A 17,198-nucleotide genomic window follows, 5' to 3' on the forward strand; every position below is an offset into this window, starting at 1 on the left:
GCTCCCATGAGGTTAGACTTTATCAATGCGATCCAAAAAAATCACAAAATACATAGTGTATAAAAAAATGGATCCAATCCACGAGAGAAAGGCTTGTGACAGCGCAGCAGAGATCAGCCGGAGGGTCGTTGAACGCTGGAGGAGGGTGAGATGGAGGACAACTGGGCGACGCCTCTCTGGCACGTTGGGTTAACCAGCTGGACGTCAGTGGAAGTGACTCTCAGTGTCTCCGCAGAAAATGTTCTCCCCATCACCGACAACGCCAGTGAACTGATAAAACAGCCTCAAATCCTCACCTCCTTTTTAAGCATTTTCTAATTTGCGTTGCTGGAAGTCAACATTGATCCTGGCTGATGTAGACTTCAAAGGGAGACGAGACCATTATTTGTTCGGACCGCAGAATCAATCTTTAGTACTAATTCAGGGCGATGCTTTTCCTTTTCACAAAAACATCCAAGTTGAGCCAGCCAAGAAAAGTCAACAACCCCATGCATATGTGCTGTTACTCCTGAAAAGTATGCAGCATACTTAAAATGTAATATAACAAGATGCCCTATTGTTGCTACGCAACAGGGCTGACCTTTGACATCTGGTGCTTTTTGAAAAACAATAGAAATCTACCCATGAGCGTTCACATTAGCCGCTCGCTAACGTGCCCGTGAGCTGAAGAGAAGCACAAACTCAGACCTTCCAGTTTCATTGGGGCGGTCTATACTGCCACAAGAACAAAACAAAACACATTTCTGACTGACTTTCATCCTTTTAAAAGGTGCTGCAGGGAAGATTTAATTAAAAGCTATAATTTGAGTTTAATTTGTTAGAAATGCCATAGTCATCCGTCAGCTATTAGCTGGAGAAATGTACTCTGAGAATATCGCTCCTTGTTGACTGCTCCTGCCTCTGTATCTGACAACTTTGGCTACAGTCCACCCTGGTTCATTTCTAACAAATCAGGGCTTCTCTTCCCCACTTGGTTAAGGGAATCCATGTCAATCACATGGGCATACACAGAGTGTGAAGTTCCATCACAGGTGAACAAAGACTTTCAAATGGTGAAGAGGGATGGGGGCTTTATTTAGGTTTTTTGTTTGTCCTCACAATGTCACCACGGCAGAACTGGAACCCAAAGAAGAGCATCGAAAGCTTGCAGGAACAGTTGGTTCTCGATGGATTCGAAGAGAGATTAGAATACTGTGGTAAAAGGCACTCCCCACGCCCCCAAACAGCCATGGTAAACACTGAATCACAGGAAGTAGTGTGTGTTTTGGACGGAGCCAGGGTGTCTTTTGAAGTGTCTAACCGACGTGATGAGTTGGTGAGGCGAGTCCAACGGGGAGCTCCGGGATATCTTTAATCATGGGTGAAGCATGGATATGAAAGACATGCCCCTCCCCCCACGCTGAATGCACCCCGTCTCTGATATTATGAAAGAGGACACCTGCTCTTAGATTACTCATATGATCAATCGACTATGTGTCAGCGGGAGGCCTCATTAGGTGACACTTGATGGATCCGGTTTTTTTTCTTGTGTTTACAAAATATCGTATACAGTGTAATTTAGCTTGAAGCATTTTGACAGGTACCATGGACGAGGACCCTTGCACAAGTGTGTGTGTGTGTGTGTCTGTGTGTGTGTGTGTGTGCGTCTGTGTGTGTGGTTGTGTGTCTTCATGTGTTTTTGGTTGTGTGTATTTGTGGTTATTGGGTTGTGTGTGTGGGGTTGTGTGTGTGTCTGTGGGTGTTTTTGTGTACGCATGTGTACTTGTGTGTTTGTGCGTGCAGCATATATATTGCTTTTATCCCTAATTGGTTAGATTGATTTAGTTAGTAACCCTTTATAGGGGTATCGGCTCTTCAGTGAGTAATAATAATGTTTCATACTCGATAGCAGACTTTAACTTCCCCCGACGATCAATAATAATCAAAATGGTAATCTTGTAAATCCAATCCTGAAGTTTATGAGGTAGGAAGAATGTTTGGAGTGCCTGTTTCATCTTGTGATTGCAGGGGGACGCACTCTTTGCGTTTCTACGAGGTGGATTATATTTTATACCTCTGTCCTAATAACAGTTAAACAACAAATCTGTTTTTTTACTGAAGGACTGAATGGCTTTGAAGCGATTCCTTGCTTCTTAAACAATGCATTTTCCTGTCTGGTGTCGTGCACCGGGACTCATCTGTGTGTGTTCAATATTGAATATAGGTCAGTGCCTCTGTGTGCAGGCCATATTAACTCTGGATAAAAACAGGCTTGTAAGTCGAATGACTTTGTGGCTCAAACCCGTGGTTCATAAAAGTAATGAGGTCTTGGTCTCCTTACTGGATTCTAACAAGTGGCGAAGGTACTGAGCTTCCTGTTATTATATAGAAATGAAGAGTTGCAGAGCGAGGTTTGTTTGGATAGACAAAACACATGTAGCTCCTCAAAGGCGTGTCAGACGTTTAAATACGCATAGGGAGGATGTTTCTCCCAGTGATTATTTTGGAAAGGAGCTAGTTACTAATTACATTGATTGCATCATCTAATTATTTCAATCATGTATCTTCCCACCGACTAAATAATTTCCTACTGTATTCACCGTCTCAAAGGCAACACTTTAATCTGTGTATCCCAAAGTTAACCATTAGCTTGCACAAGTAGGTTGTCACAATAAACCAGGATTGGTACACATACATGTTCGCCTCGCCCAGATAAGCTAGTGTTTGGTAGTGATGGGTACGTCGATACACAAATCACTGGGACTCAATGAATAATCACAAATAACATTTTAATTGGATCAGTGGAGCTGTTTGAACGTGTAGTGGACTGGGTAGCTTCGAGAGTGATGTCAGAAAAAGATTATGTTGTTTTAATGTATCCCCATAACTGTTTCCATATGAGAAAAATACTGCTTAACTGTAAATATCTATCAAATCAAAGATTTAGCGCAAAACAGTGCAAACAAGATTTGTACCGTCTCCCCTTGTGTTGTTTATCCTCTCCGAACACGTACCTGATGTCAGAGACCCGGGGGACGCATTCCAATACCAATGTCTTGTTGAAATACATCAGCTCCATGTAGTGTTTGACGTTGTAATCGTTGCTCTCCCATATAAACATAATTTGTCTCAGTACAGTGAGGGGCGGAGGGGGCGGGAACAAAGTAGTGAGAAACGATCAGAGGAGTCAATATGGATATTTTCTTGACGTTCCGCGATGACATTTAGATACACGACAGCTCCCACAGCATCAAGCAGAGAGGGGAGGAGAAGGGAGTTTGAATGTGCGAATGGAGGTTATAAATAAACGGTGGCTGGGGAGGGAGAGAGGGAAATGCACGGAGGCCGCCCGCCCACATGACTATCAATGACTGAGAAGAAGAAGGAAATTAAAGGCCTGATGAAAGACTTGCTGGCCCATCAGAAGAAGAAAACAGAAGCGCCCCCTGTTTATTGATTTCACAGCTCAAATTTTCTATCGGGGTGCTGCGAAAGAGCAAAGCAAAGGAAAATACACAGTCCCCAGCACGCACACACAGACACACACACACACAGAACACAGAACACACACACAAACCAGACAGGGAGGACGCATACAAACTCATGTACACGAAGAACACACACAGATCACGAAGCATACACACACAACCACAAGTAACACACACAGAACCCACAAGCGCACACCAACACACACACACAAATGTAAAGAAACACAAATGCATACATAGGGAGCACCCACACATACAAAAAGATAACGAAACAAACACACACACACAGAACACACACACACACACACAATCTGTCACAGAGACATTTCTTCACTAAACTACGCACACACAAACACACACACACACACGCACACTTCAAGAATAATGTTGACTTTTTTTTTTTTTAATGAAAGGCTCAGGCCAACAACGCACTAATAGCAATTCACAGAGCCAGTCAGGCAAGCGGAGCAGCGGCCCGCGGAGCGTTCCTCCGTTTGTAATTCCTAATTACATTCACTCACTAGAGCCACTGCTGAATTAGTAATGAAAGGAGATCTGACCCGCGCCAAGCCCTCCTAATGCCCAAGGTTCAGTTGCGTCAGACAGATTACCGCCGGCTTCTGTCTGGCCTCTAAAAGACAAATGTAAATTTAACATTTACATTTTGAAGGAATTTATCCCCACAATGTTTTATGTGTTCAGAAATGAGTCTTACTTTGTACTTAGGCTCACAAATCAGACTTTAGTTTCCCTCCTAGAGTCTGACGGAGACAAGCTCAAAGCCGGCTGAACCAGGCGTTTCACTTCCTTCGAATCATATTATCTTTTTCGGCCTATCATGTGGATGAAGGCGGGGATCTGTGAGCGTGTAATTGGTGAACGCAAACCCGGCCAGCAGTATTAAACAGTTGTAAACACCGTGGGGACCGGCCACTGTAGAAATACAGATTTAAAATCCCCTTATGAAAGCTTCATCCACTCGTGGGATTGAGTTTTCCTCGCTACTATTTCTCCATAACAAAACAGGAGACAGACTCGGGCCCACCAGTCAAAAGTCCCAAGAACAAAGCCTGCGTAAAAATGTTCTCCCTATCACCGACAACGCCAGTGAACTGATAAAACAGCCTCAAATCCTCACCTCCTTTTTAAGTATTTTCTAATTTGCGTTGCTGGAAGTCGACATTGATCCTGGCTGATGTAGACTTCAAAGGGGGACGAGACCATTATTTGTTCGGACCGCAGAATCAATCTTTATTACTAATTCAGGGCGATGCTTTTCCTTTTCACAAAAACATCCAAGTTGAGCCAGCCAAGAAAAGTCAACAACCCCATGCATATGTGCTGTTACTCCTGAAAAGTATGCAGCATACTTAAAATGTAATATAACAAGATGCCCTATTGTTGCTACGCAACAGGGCTGACCTTTGACATCTGGTGCTTTTTGAAAAACAATAGAAATCTACCCATGAGCGTTCACATTAGCCGCTCGCTAACGTGCCCGTGAGCTGAAGAGAAGCACAAACTCAGGCCTTCCAGTTTCATTGGGGCGGTCTATACTGCCACAAGAACAAAACAAAACACATTTCTGACTGACTGCAGGGAAGATTTAATTAAAAGCTATAATTTGAGTTTAATTTGTTAGAAATGCCATAGTCATCCGTCAGCTATTAGCTGGAGAAATGTACTCTGAGAATATCGCTCCTTGTTGACTGCTCCTGCCTCTGTATCTGACAACTTTGGCTACAGTCCACCCTGGTTCATTTCTAACAAATCAGGGCTTCTCTTCCCCACTTGGTTAAGGGAATCCATGTCAATCACATGGGCATACACAGAGTGTGAAGTTCCATCACAGGTGAACAAAGACTTTCAAATGGTGAAGAGGGATGGGGGCTTTATTTAGGTTTTTTGTTTCCATCTCTTGCTCTCTTCTGCTCCGTTCTGCTCTCTCTTTCTGATAAAACCCTCAAATATCACCGACCGCAGCTTTAACAGCGTTCTCCCTCCACCCCGTCTCCACTGTCTGCAGGTATCCTGGCTGAAGAATGACGAACTGCTGAACATGGACACTAAGGTCGGCGAGAGAGCCGACAACAACCTCATCATCTCCGAGGCCCGCCTGTCCGACTCGGGCAACTACACCTGCCAGGCGAGCAACATCGTGGCCACGCGGCGCAGCGCAAACGCCGCAGTGGTCGTTTACGGTGAGCTAGGTTAGCAGAGGGGGCTGATGTTGGCTTCATGTTGGTGCATCAACTGCACATCAAAAACAGTTACATTCGATAAACACAAGCACATTAAAGGAAAAGTGGAAAGCAACAACCCAAATTCAAAAGCCACGACAAAAATGCAAAAGGCAGTTATCTCTTTAACAGGTGACATATTATACCACCAGGTGTGAGTGTGATTAGCCATACAAGCCGTTTTGAAAGATCTGCATTGAACAGGTTGTAACGGATGATAACACTCTATAATGTTTCACCTTTAAATATGATGAAACTAAGTCTCTATTAAATATAAGTATCTTCATCATAGCATTAACCCATTTGTTTTTGTGTTCCCAGTGAACGGCGGCTGGTCTCTCTGGTCCGACTGGTTGCTATGCAACGTGCGCTGTGGGCGGGGCTTGCAGAAGCGCTCGCGCACCTGCACCAACCCGGCGCCGCTCAACGGGGGGGCCTTCTGCGAGGGCATGTCGGTACAGAAGAGCACCTGCAACACACTCTGTCCAGGTGAGCTCCACCACACACACTCTGTCCAGGTGAGCCCCACCACACACACTCTCCAGGTGAGCTGCACCTCACTCTGTCCAGGTGAGCTCAACCACCCATCCTGTCTTATAAAGCTAATAATACTGCAGAAGAAGTGTGGAAAATTTGTGTAACGCCACAAGATTCTGTAGTTCAAATGTACCTGCTAATGTTTGAGTGAAATGTTTTAGAAATGGCATCGCCATCCGTCAGCTATTAGAGAGTGAATTCAATGTGAGAATATGCATAAGGAGCTGACTGCGCCTGACTCCCGGCTAATTTCTGGCCAATCAGTGTACCGTATATCTCCCTTGATTGGTTTTCAGGAGCAATCTTGCCTTTCATTCACAGATTCATGAAATGCTTCACTTCCCACTGGTGGAGAAAGGTAGGGATGTTGGTTGTTTGGTTCTTACCAAGAGCAGCTTCAATAAGAACTACCAAATGTTACTAATATTTATTAGACGGCAAAACACTTTAAACTACACACATGCCAAAAGATCCGACATCGTCACAACCTTAGTGGAACCCAACGCCAAAGACAAGAAGAAAAGCTGGGGAATCGAGCCCCAGTGAATACTGAATCACAGAACTGCTTTTTTACAGTGAAACCAAACAAAGGGCTTTTAGTTTTTTCTCCCCACCCGGAAGAATTACTGAGTCAGCAGAGCGGTTGTTCATTGGTAGGAGTGAGGTATGTTTCCACCCCCCCCATAGGTCATGTGACCATGGATAAGGACCCTCACTCGGTAGGCTCTCGGACGAATGGGGGGTGGATGAGGATGCAGAGTCATGAGGGGAGAGAAGAAGAGAGAGAGATGAGCTTAAAGTTGTGAAAGTGCTGAGGAGGAGAGCCAGATATCTAAACCTCAACGTAATCTGCACTTTCCAAGTGTGTGTTTCCAGACTGATAGCCCAAACTTTGTTATCAGCTGGCTTGTGCATAAGAAACTACAACGGGAGACGCAGAGAAAGGGGCTACTAGTCATCCTGCTTTCCCTCAAACCACCAACCACCCGCTCTCTCTCTCTCTTTTTCAGAGGGATTCTGTTTCCACTCCTGAATGTATTTATTTTTTCTTCTTTCTTTCTTTAGCTTGTTCCTTCCTTCCTTCCTTCTTTTCGCACAACAGAAAAATTAGCATTTAGATTAACAAACAGAAAGAGGACTGGATTCTTTATGGAGATGTCAAGGTGGAGAGACGGCTTGATGAAACATGACACAATCAAAGTGACTTTGTGTTCAAAGTCAGCAGGATTGTGTATCATTGTACACAGACCTTCGCCAGTGAGAGAGAGAGGGGAAGTAACAGCATCAGCCTTTTTTTTGGTCGGGGGGTTGAAAGAAAAGCTTGCCGGGCAGACAACAGTACCACAGGAAGCTGCACAAAGAGAGGTTGCTTCTAATTTAGGCTTGGTCCAGCTGCTTTTGTAAGCAAGCTGTGGACGTTTGTGCTCTCTCTCTCTCTCCCCCTTTCTCTCTCCCTCTCTCTCTGACTCTCTCTCATGTTGGCTAACTCGACTCTCCTTCTCACTCAAGTTGGCCCTTCGCCGTTCGCCCTTTACGTCTCTTCCCTTTCTCTGCCCTTTTCATCTCTCTCTCTCTCTCTCTCTCTCTCTTTCTCTTTCTCTTTCTCTTTCTCTTTCTCTCTCTCTCTCTCTCTCTCTCTCTCTATCAATCAATGTGAATGGATCAGACCCCGAATCCACCACCCAGGAGATGGCACCCATCTCATATCACTACCAGAAGTTGAGCCGTTCCAAGCTTTGGATTTTGGTCGTCTTGTGTGAAACGTTCCCAGTCTTGTTGGAAGCCACACAGCCATGAAAAATTCCTTAAATTTGGGAGCAGCTAATCTTTACTAGGGTTATGTTCAAGCAGATGGATGCCACTCTATTGTGATGTCGGACAGTTTATTGCCCCTCCATTCATTTTGAAGACGGAAGAACCTGTAATCTAGTCAATTAATGTAAATTTGTACATAATATATAACATCAATATATAATATAGATGTGTGCATTTATGTGCACGTGTACATCATTAAGTACGTTTATAAGGGACTAATCTTATTAGTCTTTCACAAAGCAAACTAAATATATTCATATTTTGATATTATCCCATATTTTCACATAAATATATATTTTTAACACACATTCAACCATAATTCAATAAAGTTAATACAGTTGAATTAATGGAGTCAATCAATGAATATATGCATTTATGAATAAATTAGTATTAGTGGTGGTGATGGTAATATTTTGATTTTGAAGTTCCAAATGCTTGTTTCCATGGATATCCATTGGCTTATATTCCTTGACTCACAATTCTTCCCAGTCTTTGTTTTTGCTCCAAATAGCAATATCCTCAGCCCATCAGATCTGAGTAATTGGCAAAAAACAAAAGATTACCCTCCACAAATGGTTTTAAATTTTTTGATTCTCCAACGTCTTCTTCTTCTTCTTCTTACTCTTCCGTGTTTGTGATCTTTCTATTTTGACAAGTCATGGTACCTTGCTAGAGATGTTACGATAACATTTTTCCTACCTGAACTTTTTTTTTTTTTTTCAATACTAACCCAGTATTGATGTGAAATGATTGCTATCCTTGTTGTATGGCCTATCTCAGGTTAAACCCTTTGTAAAAACAGGAACAACTACATACAGCATCTAGCATAGCACAAAAATGTTATGTAAATATATGCACAGAGAATGAATTCTACATATATCTTTCTTTAATTATCCAGTGTGACTGAAAAATAAACTAGATAATTTATATTCCTAATTTCAAATTATAGTGAGCATCGTTTAGCTTTAGCATCTAAGTTTTTCTGACTAAGTGGGTTGAAGGCACGTAGGTCGGAGATCACGCGTTTGCAACTCATGACTTCCCGCCTCCAACCGTTAACGAACGCTATCGAGCATAACAGCGCGGGTGTTTGTGATGTTCTTTGCCTGTGTAGTAAATTGTCACGTGATGGTATCGGATCGGCACACAGACCAGTATCTGAGGTATTTTTAGTGCCAATACTAATCAGTATCAGAGGATTTTTTCCTGGAACCACTTTATCCCTCACCACATACAAAGGACCAACGGCTCGCTTACCTGCAGTTTGCTACCACTAGTCAGGCGTCAGGGTTCGCTGTGGCCCAACCCATTTTCCGTTACAGACAGAGCACAGACCAGCCTAACCACTGGAGCCTCGCTCTCCCACTGACTCCTCTCACTAGTAATCATATCCAACTATCTTCCTCTAACCAATCCCATAACGACATGAAGAAGAACCTACCTCTGGTAATTCTGAAAATTCAGTCTCTATACTTTCCCTCTCGTCTCTCTCTCCCTCTCTCTGTCTCTCTCTTTTTCTGCGTGTCTCAATCTATCTCCCTCTCTCTCTTTCTCTCTCTCTCTCTCTCTCTCTCTCTCTCTCTCTCTCTCTCTCTCTCTCTCTCTCTCTCTCTCTGTCTCTGTCTCTGTCTCTTTCTCACTCTCTCTCTGTCTCTCTTTCTGTCTGTCTCTGTCTCTCTGTCTCGCTCTCCATCCATCTCATGATCAGTTATCTGCCTGGAGAAATTCAGAGCTACGGTTGTCAAAATTACAATGATTTGCTGTCACATGACGAAATGTCCAGTAATTGCCAGTAAAAAAATGTCACACAGTAGGTTGATTGACTGCACGCATGTACAAGCCGTTCGTTAGTTTTTGAATAATTTTGTACGCTGAATAACTCCTGGGAAGTTTCATATAAGCCAAATGCCTAATAGTCAATTATTAAGTCGCTTGTCAGCTGTTGAATGAATTGTTCATTTACTTTTTAATTACAGCTATTTGTTTTCTTGTCGTTCTTTTACATTTTTAGACACAGATGGTTTACCCCAGGAAGGCTTTACATTTACTAGATTTACATTTTTTTTGTGTTGCTGCCTTGAAATTAATGAATATATTACATAAACCAGCCATTACACTGCCACCAAATGTTTAAAATATGAACTTCATATGTGCAAAAGACAAACAGCAAGCACTCCTTGAAGCCTCCGCTAAACCAAACACACACTAGGGTTGACTCAATGTACGTACGTACATGGATGCATGTAAGAGTATCTATGTATGTATGTACCTCCTTAGTGTGTATGGACCTCTCCCCCTCTCATGTCTCCCTGCGTGTTGCAGTGGACGGCGGCTGGGGCCCGTGGAGCCTGTGGACGGCGTGCGGCGTGGACTGCGGGCGCCAGCGGAGCCGGGACTGCGCCGAGCCCGAGCCGCGGCACGGGGGCCGGCCCTGCGACGGTCCCAAGCTGGGGGCCGACAACTGCACCGGGGGCCTCTGCATACAGAGTGAGTGGGGCCGGACGTCTCTGAGGCCCTGGGGCCAGAGCGCTGGACCTCTAGGGGCCGTTGAGGCTAAACGTCCTCAGGACGGGGACGCTATCTTGCCCTCCTTTATGGACTCAGTGGTCCTCCAGGAGGGAGCAGGGGGAGCGTCTGGCTTTGTTGCAACCAGTGCTAGGCTATGCTTTATAGACACTTGCATAAACACGCACACCCAAACGCTCATATAAATACACACATACTCACACAGGCACAGACACGCTCACACACACATACAAATACACACTCACACACACACCCCAAAACAAACACATATAAATACCCACACACAAGGAGGCATTGATAATAACACACACAAACACACAAATTCTTAAAAATGAGCACACACACACACATGCAAAAGCTTTCAGAATGAGGTTAAACCAACGTTTTATTGTGTCCTTGTCATTGCAGATGGAAATCTGCTTCATGACATCAAGCCACAAGGTAGGTTCTCCAGGTAGAGGGTTCTGCACGGTAAGGGATCTCCAGGGTGAGGGGAAGGGTTCTTCAGGGAGAGGGTTCTCCAGGGTGAGAGTTCTCTGGGGTGAGGGTTCTTCGTCGTAGGATAAGGGTTTTCCAGGATGAGGGTTATCCAGGGTTAGGGTTCTCCAGGGTTAGGGTTCTCAATGGTAGGATTAGGGTACATGAGACCCAGTAGCGCGGGAAGTAGGGGTGCTGGGGGTGCTGCAGCACCCCCTGTCTGAGGCCCTGTCTTATCACAGAAAACGATCATTTCTAAAAACTCCGGCCAAAGTGGAGATTTCTGATAACGCCGGTTTTGTGTTGTCGTGTCAACGGGGAGAAACGGGATTTTAGGTTCTGAAGCGTCACATTATGCACCAGGAAATGCTTAACGTCATGTGAGCGCCCGCTGTACCGTATTATTACACAAACCCCATTGTAGGACGACCTATATTTGGAAAAAAGATTTGAAGGCCAGATCTTGTTTTTATAAATAAATAAATTGTATTCATTGAAATAATATACGAAAATAAAAAGGCATAGAATAAAACACTGCATTGCCACTAAACAGTAGTGCAAATAGGCCGCACTGATGTGTACACTGAAGACTATTCCTGACACTCCTCTGCCCTGCTGTGTTCGCTCTGGCTGTGGTCGCTCCGCACTGTTTCGGCCCGTGGCAAAGCGAGTCATCCTCGCTGCTGTCCAAGGCATTTTGAGACGCAGCATTAATTTAATGCTCATATGACCTAGTGCTGAAAAAAAGTTATATGAAAAAGTGTGAGGGGAGTGGTGGTTCGCTAAACTTGTTCTGTGAGCAGCTGGATGTGAACCATGGTGTGAACACAACGATCGATTTTCGACTGTGCGCGCATGCACTGGTGTAAATGAGCTGCGCTGCTATATATCTTTTTTATCAATGTAGCGAGTTGCTAGTCTAGTGCAGGCTGTGTTTTTTTTTTCCAGCACCCCCTGCTGAGAATACGTTCCCGCGGCTATGATGAGACCATCCTCATATCCACTGAGAGTGTACAGCGGTACAGCAACTGATACAATTCAGACAAATATATTTAAAAAAAGCTACATAAAATACCCTGTGGTCATATGTTCCTAGCATTGATCAGCCCAGTAGCAGTGGGAACCGTAGCCCCTGGCAGTGCTGATGTTATTGAGCCACGCACAACCGTTATGTGTGTGTGTACCGTATGTATGTACCGTGCATGGACATCTTCCCCACATGGCGTATCAAATGGAGCACTGAAGGAGACACGACTGTCAGTAACACTGATATGCAGCAGGTACAGGGACCATTTTAATCCCGTTCTAACATCCGCCGGTGGAGCGAGGCCCTCTGCTTGTCTTTACGTGGAGCTGCCCTCTTCACATTGTTTCAACGCTTTCCATAAAGCACGCAGCGATTATTAATATCGGTTTCATCAAGCTACAATGTTTAATTTGAATGCTGTATAAAAACTATGTTTCTCATTATCTGGCAGTTCATCCGAGCCGTTTCTGGCCCTAAAAAATGGTCTGCTTGGTTCCATGAATTCATATAAAGTCAAAGGCTATGCATTTTTTATGTGTGATTGTAATTCCTACTTCTGATCTACATTATGATCATCATTATTCATCATGGTGCATAATGATATGTAGTTGAAAATTCTCAACTATGCGGAAAATCCTAATTTAAATGCATTGTGATCTAATACATTATTGCATGCATAATTGTCACGCAAAATTTAAACAGGGCTTCAGGCAAAGTATCTAATGAGCCATTCTTTTAATTGCATCACTTTGAAAAGAAAGTTGAGATTAGTTTTATGTAATTATTATTTGTGACCCATAGGTCATCATGATGGTGAACATGGCCAAATTCAAAGGGTGTCGCCTCTTGTGACGGCCGCAAGGCCTTGTATATGATTGTCCTATCCCCAAATTAGGACTGGTGTCCCTGTCTCCCAATTAGGACTGATGAAGAGGGGCGGGGTAGCGTTGATGGTGGCCTATATGGTGCGCCCGGCTCCAGCAGTCCAGCCCTTCCTTTTTTGGCACCTCCACCTGCTTGCCACGCTTCAACTGTTGTTGTTTGATCTCTTTCATCATGGGTTATGAAATAAATCTTGATTATAGTTAAATAGAATCACGCCTCCGTCCTCCTTCATTGTCTGGTTACCCTAGGACATAACAATGTGGGGGCTTTTCAAACTATAGCCATACTCTGCGTTTTTGTTGATTGGTTAGGTTCCATTTTATGAATGAATGGACGTGTAAAGTGAGTAACTCGAGTGGTTGTTTACGTTGGTTACATAGTAACTGAGCCGAGATCATTCTTCTTTTTGTGGAGGGCAAGAGGTGTGTGATATTGGTTGTTAAAAGGTAGCTTTATAGCGTTAAATGTAATAGTCGGGCATGGTAGGTCTTATCAATAGTGTTCTCCGATAGCTGGTCAGTATCCTACCAACTTTCTAACGTTGGGATTTGTTTCGGATGGATTGTTGTTTTGTTTGCTTGATGGCGGACTGTTTCTGTTCGTGTGACACGATAACAATTTTAGAGCAACGTTTTCCCCAGTTAGTACGCTCCGGCATTTGTGCCTAGGTTCCAGCGACTGCGTCTGGGTTGTTGGTCACCACGTGGAAGGAAAGCTGAATCAACATAAATTGGCATTGGCTGGAACTCCAGCAGTATTGCTGGGCAGATAATTTTTGATAATCCCTGGCTCTCGGACGCAGTCAGAAGGGGGATCTCTGTGTTGTCTTGTTACATGGGTTGGATTAAGTGTTGCGTGTTCCCATTTAGTTTATTTTAGGAACAGCTGATTGATGCGCAACAATCTGTCATAGCCAATTTTGTGGCCACTCCCACAGTGGATGCTTTCGAGGCATTTACCAAGGAAAAGCTTGTGTTACTTGCAAGACATTATGCAGTGTCATTGTCTACCTCTGCAAAGTTTGAAGAGTCTAATGTAGATACATTTTTTCACTTTATTTGAGCTTGAGTTTGACTGATCTGCATGATTGGCCTGATGCGACTCGCTGTTTAATGCTCCAGTGTGTTTTGAGTGGCCGTGTGGCCCAAGCTTACGCAGCACTTGGTGTGCCCAAGAGTCGTTCTTATTTGTGCTTGAAAAAAGTTCTGTTAAAAGCGTATGAACTGGTGCCATAAGCATACCGTGAAAAGTTTGGTGGACTGCGCAAACGTTTTAGTCAGACTTATGTGGTGTTCGCAGACTGAATTGTCTATTCAGTTGAAACACTGGTGTTCGGCATCGGAAGTTGACTCGTATGTCAAGTTGTCTCTTTTTGGTTGAGCAATTCAAGAATTGTCTCCCCAAAGAAATAGCTATGTGATGAATGGAATACCATGTTACTACACTGTCTGAAGCAGCAATTTTTGCCGACGAATATGCAAGAAACTATGTTTTTTGCGCCCACTGCTTCTGGTTAATCAGTATTTCGTGCTGAGCGCACTCAAAAGAAAATAGCTCCTAATGCAACGTGAAACTTCTGCCTAGGTGTAGGGCACACAAAATTGCAATGTGAGGCAATGAACAAAAATATAAGGCGAATTTCGTCAATTTTCGAAGAATGACGCAGCACAAGGCTCTGCTTTGGCCATATCTCTCTCTAGTCAGCCAATTAAAGTGATTGAGCCCGACCTCAAAGCAAGTTTTTCTCCCTTAATTTCAGATGTCTCTTTATCACTAGGTGTTGATGGAGAAAAGGGCAGATTAAGATACTCAGATACTGGTTTGGTCGACTTATTTATGTTGCAATCAGTTTTGCCGTTCTCGCCTGCTTCCGACTCTGGCCAGTCTGTTTTAGTGCATTGAATTAACCTAAATGTTTTGTCTGTGCCTCTACATAGGGTGTATAGACTCTGTCTTTGTCCAAGGTGAACCGGCTGTTGGCGTACATCTGGTCATATGTTAAATAAAAAGACGTTTGACCGAATCCTGCGCTAATTTTATTGGCCTTCAGTTAAACGAGACATCGCTTGTCACATTTGTCAATTAACTGGTAAGCCGAACCAGGTGATTAAGCCTGTGCCTCTTCGACCGATAACTCCTACATCTAAACCTTTTGATCATCTTGTGATTGACTTTGTCGGACCGCTGCCTCGTTTGAAATCGGATTGTGTTTATCTGCTGACAGTGATGTGCCAAAAAAAAACGTTACCCTGCAGCGTATGCTCTGCATTCAATCAAGGTAAAGCCGATCGTTAAAGCGCTGTCCCAATTCATTTCCATAATCGGGCTGCATAAAGTGATACAGTGAAACCAAGAGAAAAATGACAATTGTGTAGTGGCCAAGCCAGATAAGAAAAGACGGATACAACTGTGTCACTTAGATCTGCTTAAGCCCTACTTTAACCAAGACTGTGAAAAAGTTGTGTTGCCATCTGTGCAAACTGATTTGAGCGCTGTTCCCAATCTGGTGGTGGTAGCACCGGAGGAGGACGGCACTACCTGCGTTCAGACTTGTCTCGCAAATTCCTTCACTCGCTTCAAAACCCGAACCAGAGATTGATGTGCTGAAGTATTTCCTCCAGCCATACAATCTGCACATTAAGCATATCAGGAGCAAAGAGAACGTGATTGCGGACGTGCTATCACGCTCTCCTGCCATCTGGTGTGTCTAACATGCAATTGTTGTAATTTCTATGCAGTCTCCCGTTTTCTCTCGTCCTTAATAATTACCCTATGCCCGGACACCTCTAAACTCGGCCATCAAGTAGTCGCATGATCTTTCAAAGTAATGTCCGTTTTTTTTTCTTAATCACGACTAAAGTCACAAAGGGCTGCCCACACGGCCGTATTGAAACAAGATGAGAAGACTCTCCTCTCACACCCTACCCCCGGTCTTGCCTGATGGCCTCGGGCATCGAACAACGAGTGAGGAGGGAAACCTTGAGAGGGGACACATGAATGTGGCGGGACAAAAACAAGGCAAAGAGAGCATAAGGAAACTCAGGTTATCAAGTATTTGGTCTTTAGTTTCAGTCTGAAACTACAGACTGTAGTTTCCGACACTGTATTTGACACTGTATTTGTCAACACTATTTATACCGTAGGCCTGTAGGAAGGACTTTGGTTGGGGCGGCTGAACCCCAGCTGCCCCCAAAAAGACCAGTAGTTCCTAACTTGGAGCCCCATTTGGGGTCCTCACACTTGCTCATGGGGTAGCAGGAGATTGCTGACATAAGCTATAGATAGGGTTAGTTGTTAGTTGTGGTGTTGTTATGGTGATGGCGCCTCGTATGGCTGCTTCGGTGTGTTGGTGCACACTTCTGTGTTTGTTTTTAGTCTTTAATAGTGTTTAATTTAGTTTCTTGCGAATCAAACCGGATTATTTTGTTTTATTGTCTTATTGTCACAAACTGTGTTCGTTTTAATTCTGTTTATTACGGATAAACTCAGACTTTTTTAGTTTTTTTCCATTTTTGTTATTGTGTTGCTATGGCGATGTCACAGATAATTTTTACGAGAGATGAGATCCTTAACATCAGGGACTCAACACCATCGGATTTATGTCCCAACTTTCTCGCCTCTCCCGTGGACTTACAAGACCTACTTATCCAAGGCCCTGGTCTCACAGTGAGACGGAGAAAGAGAGGAAAGCGCGCAGGAGCCCTGGTGCGATTTAGGAAGAGAGGAATGCGGTCGCCTTTACCGACACAGCTGACCGGCTTTCAGCTGTTACGTGCAGACCGCGATCCAACTCTTTCAGGCAAATCAAAAGGCGGAGGCAGGGGCCGATGTCCGCGACGAGACAGTGCCCAACCTGATCCAGCTGATCCCCAACGCCTCCCAGCTCCACTGCTACACCGTGCACAAGCTCTACCGCGCGCTGGTCGCAGACATCTCCCAGCAACCCCTGGTGCAGGTGGCCTGCTGGTGTATCGGGGAGTACGGAGACTCTCTGCTGCAATGGGACTGTGAGGAGACGGAGCCCATCCAGCTGATACTAAACAATTATTTATTATCTCAAAAAACATTTGTCCTTTGTTCTTGTTTATGTTTTTTTGTTGTTATGTTATGTCTCATGTCTTATGCACCAACCACACCAAGTCAATTTCCTGTATGTGTGAATATACTTGGCCATTAAAAGAATTCTGATTCTGATTCTGATATCTGAGGATCCATTTCAGCAAA

At 44.0% G+C, this 17,198-nt stretch overlaps 1 protein-coding gene across 2 annotated transcripts in view; it reads left to right on the forward strand.

Annotated features, from left to right (window-relative positions):
- Nucleotides 1-17,198, forward strand: part of LOC115541952 (netrin receptor UNC5D) — a 182,600-nt gene that overhangs the window by 123,382 nt on the left and 42,020 nt on the right. For both annotated transcript variants that reach the window (XM_030353927.1, XM_030353926.1), the window contains exons 5-8: nt 5,494-5,668; nt 6,029-6,196; nt 10,382-10,546; nt 10,994-11,026. In XM_030353927.1, the coding sequence (XP_030209787.1) occupies nt 5,494-5,668; nt 6,029-6,196; nt 10,382-10,546; nt 10,994-11,026 (541 nt within the window). The remainder of the gene's footprint in view (nt 1-5,493; nt 5,669-6,028; nt 6,197-10,381; nt 10,547-10,993; nt 11,027-17,198) is intronic.

The sequence above is a fragment of the Gadus morhua genome, chromosome 4, assembly GCF_902167405.1.
Source record: "Gadus morhua chromosome 4, gadMor3.0, whole genome shotgun sequence".
NCBI classification, from domain to species: domain Eukaryota; kingdom Metazoa; phylum Chordata; class Actinopteri; order Gadiformes; family Gadidae; genus Gadus; species Gadus morhua.